This window comes from Limulus polyphemus, unplaced genomic scaffold (genome assembly GCF_000517525.1).
Source record: "Limulus polyphemus unplaced genomic scaffold, Limulus_polyphemus-2.1.2 Scaffold1232, whole genome shotgun sequence".
NCBI lineage: Eukaryota > Metazoa > Arthropoda > Merostomata > Xiphosura > Limulidae > Limulus > Limulus polyphemus.
The window spans coordinates 59833-66289 of NW_013666842.1; the positions used below are offsets into that span (position 1 = coordinate 59833).

The 6457-nt window shown below is 32.4% G+C and overlaps 1 protein-coding gene across 3 annotated transcripts in view; it reads left to right on the top strand.

The window, feature by feature from the left end:
• The window catches only part of LOC106462718 (aryl hydrocarbon receptor nuclear translocator-like), a 75907-nt gene that overhangs the window by 31318 nt on the left and 38132 nt on the right, over positions 1–6457 (top strand). For 2 of the 3 annotated variants that reach the window (XM_022390042.1, XM_022390043.1), the window contains 2 exons: positions 3793–3959; positions 4847–4929. In XM_022390042.1, coding sequence (XP_022245750.1) covers positions 3793–3959; positions 4847–4929 — 250 coding nt within the window. Of the gene's footprint in view, positions 1–3792; positions 3960–4846; positions 4930–5321; positions 5392–6457 lie in introns of those variants that run through there. The other variant, XM_022390044.1, reaches the window with a different exon arrangement.

The window sequence follows — 6457 nt, forward strand, 5'->3', positions numbered from 1 at the left end:
AAGTGTATCGTAAAGTTGTATTCGGAAAGAATAAACCAGTTTTATTTAAGAAAGGACTTGTGTTGCTAAAGTTTCGTCGGAACGAATTTACAGAAAATTAACTAACGACTGGAGGCGTAACAGAAACATCTAGTGCAGCGATAGTGTAAGAATAAGTGGTTTGCTTCAATCGTAGTAACAATCTTAACTATTACGAAGTAGTAACGAACAACGATGTGTACCATCAAGTAATTTGGGTCAGTTTTAATAACAGTTAGTCTTCACTATTATGAAATACTCAGTAATGAACACCAGTAATGTACAGTAAGTGGTTTGATTCAATCGTAATAATTAGTCTTGACCAATTTGACATACTCAGTTACAAACATTTAGAGCAATTGACAACAATAGTATACCCGGAAGTGGTTTGATTCAACCGTAATGACATTTAGTTTTAATTATTATAAAATAATCAGTTACGAATATGTAGAGCAGGGAAGAAGATCGATGGTGTACCAGTAGGGGATTTGACCCAATTTTAATAACAGTTAGTCTTAAATTTTATAAATTACTCGGTAAGGATCATCTAGAGCGGTGGTTCTCAAACTTTTGTATCCAATGACCACGTGATTTTTTTTTCATCTCACGCACTATAATTTCACATATATACTCTACGCTGCCTCTTCCTTTTCTGAATCACCTGAAGGTAGCCCCTGGATCACAGATTGAGAACCACTAATCGAGAGAAGGGGACAACGATAGTGTAAAAGTGAGTTTTTTGACTGAGACATAAGAGTTTAAAAATATAGCTTGCATATATTATAGTCTTTTAATAGTTAATCCTGAAACATTTATGTTAGGAAACAAGTAGGTATTTTTAAACATAAAAGTTACCCTACCCTAACCGTGATGTTAACATACCCACGAACTCTTGTTAACCTTGTGTTCAGATTACTATGTAGTTTGACGATGCTGTTTCAAGCCATCAGATACCGCTTCATGCTGTATGTGCATTTAATGAAATCGAATCTACACCCTATTTTTTGCAACATTAAAATAAAAAGTCTTATTATACAGTCACACACTCATATTCCCAACCGAACAGCTTTACGTTTTAATGGTTGGAGACGGCTTGAATAGGTACTGAAGAAAAACTTTAATATAAGTTTAACATAACAGCAAATGTACAACATTTCGACAAGGTTTTGCTGTACAAAGTTAAGGTAATACATATACGTATTTCATTACATTTGCTGTACACTACTTCTATCCTCTCTAATGATATTTAAAATCGGGTCGAAAACCTGGGTCGTCTTATGAATTGAAAAGTTTTTTGATCACCTGACGGTGTTGCAGTTTGCAGCTTTTTTGTGGGTATTTATGAATTTAATTAGATGCTGGTTATGGCTCAGTGAAATAAAAAGTTCTAGTGATAGTGGAGTGAAGCACAAAATATCTGGTGATAATCGAATGAAATACATATGAAGTTTGGCAATAGCCGAGTTATGTAAGTTAAGTTTTGGCGATACGTAAGGATTCTTATTAATAGTCGATTGAAGCACTTAGTGGCATATTCTGTATTTTTCTGTAAAAATACATGGCAAGTTGGTTGTATTTGTTAAGAAATGTTCTATATTTTACTTTTCAGTATAAATTTGTAGCATGAAAGACGCAAAACATTTATGGCTTAAATATTGTGCACAGATATCTTATTAAAATCGTTGGTTTTTATTTTGTACATCAAGATTTTCAACCGATAAGCTCGTCTTAGTTTCATTTCAGACAGACTTATTTTCCAGAATTGCTTCATGCGTGTAACTATCTTACAAAAGTTAAGCTTGACTGGGTTTAGTAATTGTTAACCAATGAAAACACCCGTGGATTTAGTATATAAACGTACTTTTTTCTAAGTTTTCTTCGTGACGAGGTTGAGAAACAAGGATATCACAGAATTATACAAACAACGTAGCCCCGAAAAATAATATTGTAATAAGTTATAATTGGTTATTAAAATCATAATCGAACCATTCGTCGTATGACAACGACCAATCTTATATTTATGTCCTCGCAGACAGACATACCTGTTTTTCTATTTTTTTCTTTTTCCAAACACTTTTCAATCAACCACCATTCCTTCATTTCTTGGTGGATTTACTTTAAACTTGGTAGAGTTATACCTTGGTCTAATATGCCCAGAACCCTTTTTCATATTTGAACTTAAACCATTTTGTGGATTTAATGGGGTCAAAGGTTAAACAACCCAAATATGTATATTTTGGGCTCCTGTGTGGTCATATTTACAGCAATCAAGATGAAAATTGGCAAAAATATAAATTTTCTTCTGCTTAACACCAAAATTGAATTTATCCATTTTGAGTATTTTTAGGGGAGTCAGGGCTAAAACAAATCACAATCAAGTATACTTTTTGGAATATGTTCATTTTTGGTCATTTTAGGGGTCAAAAGGTCACAAAAAGCATAATTGTAGGGGTTTTGATCCATTTATTGGCCATATTTTGACCAATTTATGTGGGATTTACTACAAGGATAATTTTTGTCACAGGTCCTAATCAGAGATATAGACAATTTTGGAACTTTTGTCTTTTTCTCAAGTTTTACAGCAAGGAAAGCACAATTTATGGTTTTTGTGAACTATTCATGTGTATGTCAACCAACTTACATGGGATTTGGTACAAAGATACCTTCTTGCTGGTCCCAAGCAGTGATATGGACAGTTTTGGGTTTTTTTCTGTGGTTTTTGCAATTTTTCTGATGTCAAAATTGGTTATGTTGGGATTTAATGTTGGAGACATGTTGCAATCACCCACAACTGCTGGCCTCTTTAATAGTTTGATTAATCATCACATCACTCTAACAAACCTCAGTAGTAGCTAACTTGTATTACTTCTTGCAGTTAATTATTTTAATATTTACTAAACAACACTCAGTGGTTGGTAAGTAACTTGTGTTAATTGTTACAGTTAATTATGTTAGTACTGATTAAAGAACACCCAGTGGTAGGTAACTTGTTTTACTTGTTACAGTTAATTATGTAAGACTAATTAAACAATACTCAGTAGTAGATAACTTATGTTGCTTGTTATAGATATTTATGTTAGTACTAATTAAACAACACTCAGTGGTTGGTAAGTAACTTGTGTTAGTTGTTACAGTTAATTATGTAAGACTAATTAAACAATACTCAGTAGTAGATAACTTATGTTGCTTGTTATAGATAATTATGTTAGTACTAATTAAACAACACTCAGTGATTGGTAAGTAACTTGTGTTAATTGTTACAGTTAATTATGTAAGACTAATCAAACAATACTTACTAGTAGATAACTTGTGTTGCTTGTTATAGATAATTATGTTAGTACTAATTAAACAACACTCAGTGGTTGGTAAGTAACTTGTGTTAATTGTTACAGTTAATTATGTAAGACTAATTAAACAATACTCAGTAGTAGATAACTTATGTTGCTTGTTATAGTCAACTGGGTTCGTAGTAGATAAACGTCAGTGGTAGATAATGTGCGTACTTGTTACAGTTAATTATGTTAGTACTAAAGAGAACTCAGTGACAGGTAATTTAATTTAATTTAATTATTTTGGTGTTAGATAAACAAATTTCAGTTGTAGGTTTATAGAGTTTATTGGATTAGCTGTAGAGTTTGGTGTTTTGTGTTATAATTCCAAGTTCACATTGTGTTGTTAATTTTGGCCCAGTTTATTAGGATAAATAAAAACATGATAATTATTTTCCCTTTAGCATGTTTGTTGTTAGAATTGGTTTTATTTTTTTCCTTTCAGTTCTATTCGTTTACAGCGGAACTTGGCAGAAAAACATCGGCGTGAGAAACTGAATGGATACATTGGCGAGCTGACAAACATTGTGCCTATGGTTTCCATGGCAACAAGGCGCTTGAATAAGACTAGTATTTTGCGTCTCAGTGCAGCTCATCTCAGGATGTATCAAAGTAAGTTTAGCCTTAGTGTCTCAGTGGTAAGTTTGAAGTATTATAACACTAAAAACCAGGATTCAATACCCGTGGTGAGCACAGCACATATAACCCTTTGTGAAGCTCTGATTAACAACAAACAAACAAAGTAAGTGTAAACCCATACATTGAACAATCAAAATAAGGTCTCATTAACATATTTCAGTTCAGATACCTTCTGAGGCTTCCTGTGATGTAAATGCAAGGCTTGGCAATAATAGAGTGGGTACCATACACCCCATAATAAATCTGTACATGTATATATTATTACAATTTAGAAGATACATATAACTATATGTTATATCTTTTGTTTTATGATGTATATATGCCATTTACTAACAAAAAGCCTCTAATGGCATGTTTTACTTACTACTCAAGGTTTAATATACAGAGAAACTTTTGTGCATCACATACAGAAAACTTTGGGACTGTTTTAAGTATGGAAAAGGAAAAGTCCTTTATTTTCAATTATTTGTACCGAAATAGCATCACACCTTCAGAGTAATGTCAAATGAAGTTTAATTGTTGCAGGTAACAGTATAAATTTATTTGTTTTTATTGATATCAGTGCTATTCAAGCAGTTTATAAAATTCTTTACATTTATTCATTACCCAGTTTTATAATTGACAAAGAAAACACTTTTCTAGTTTGTTTCTTGTGTTTTGTAGTAGCAGTTTTTGACATGTAGTTTTCATAAGAGATGTGCTGTAACTGCAGTAAGATATCTTACATTTCTATTGCCCAAAACTGTGTGTATGAACTACAGAGTGTCCTTCCAAGCATTTAAAATTCATACTGTGTTTTTGACTAATAATAATTTTCACAAATTGTAGGTATTTCTAAGTTATTGTTTCTTCTGTTCTAGGCCTTGGAAGTAAATCATCGAAGCTTGCATCAAGGTGGCAGGAAGGACTGTTAAGTGAAGCTCATTTGAAGGAATTAATAGAGGTAAAACATCCAGTAAATAAATCTTTATCAGCTTCATTTTTGTGTAGGAAGAAAGGCTGTGTGCTGTGAGTGAAGTAGTGTTAAGTAATAACAGAAGAATTCTGTTTGACACTATTTGAAATGGCTATGCTTGCCTGCAAATTGCTGATCTTATAGGCCAGGGAGTTACAATAGTAGCAAACTCAACAAACACTTGTTGCTTTGACCTTACAAACTAGGAGATCATATGGATAAATAGTTTTTAAAAACTTTTGGAGGTGTTCAGATACCCTTTAAATGTTTGACTGTATGAACCAAGATATTACATCAGCAGCAACCTGATTGGATGGTTTTTAGAGACTGTGATTCAAGATATTACATCAGCAGCAACCTGATTGGATGGCTTGGAGAGGCTGCAATCCAAGATTTTACATCAACAGCAATCTGATTGGATGATTTGGATAGGCTGTGGGGGTCACACAAGTAAGTTATTTTGATCCACAGATACAAATAGATATCAAGCTTAGCAAGTTATTTAGAGTGGCTCTAGAGCCCACATATAAAGTATATCCTTCTAGAAATACGTATGGATATCCAGTTGAAGCAAATATTTAGGGTTGGCCTAAAGCACTCAAGTAATTTATCTTGGGAAATGCACAAAGATATCACTTAGAGTTGGTCTAGAGCACTCAAATTGTATCAGGGTATACAAAAGTTGTATAGAGTGAGTCTAAAATCTCTAAGTAATGTATACACATGGTAATGGTGCTGGAAAGACTACAAACAAAAGGGTGGGAGGGACAACCAAATGAAAACTTGTGAACAATTTCTGAATAAGTCAAATATGGTAACTTTACTCCAAAGAGAAATGTTATATAATGACATCAACTTTTGAAAAATTATGTGTGGTGTATCCTCACAAATTTTCTCTAAAAGGAAATTATAAATGAAATTTAAAATGTTAAGATTTTAAATTTGCTTTTGATATAAGTTTTATTAACATTTGTTTTGGATGAAATAATTTAAAAAAATTTAAACTTTAATCCTAATTTTCAATTTTTAGCCCCTGCTGGTATTTTTATTCAGATTGAGGAAATAAATGTCCTGCCCACACAGAGATTACTTGTCAATAGAAGATATAAAGAGAGAAATGTGTAGAGCTTCAACAATTTTCAACCATACATTGTTAAGTGTTTAAAAAATTTTACTCCTGTAAAAAGTGGGTAGGCCCCATTTCTGGCACATGAATACCAAGCTGAGAAGATTTAGTGTAACCACAACCAAGGAAATAACCTATATTTTTAGTATAGTTTTTAGGAAATAAGCTCAGTATGTTATTTGGAATAGGTCTAAAACCTTTAAATATTTATATCCAGAAAAATGCAGTAATATCAAACTGAAAAGTTATTTAATCTGGCAGCAGAGCCTTGAACTAATATTATCCAGGAATACACATTGATATGAAGTTTTGCACATTATCTAGAAAGGTTGGATAGCTGTGCAAATAACCTATCATATATGTGTGTATATATATATATATATATATATA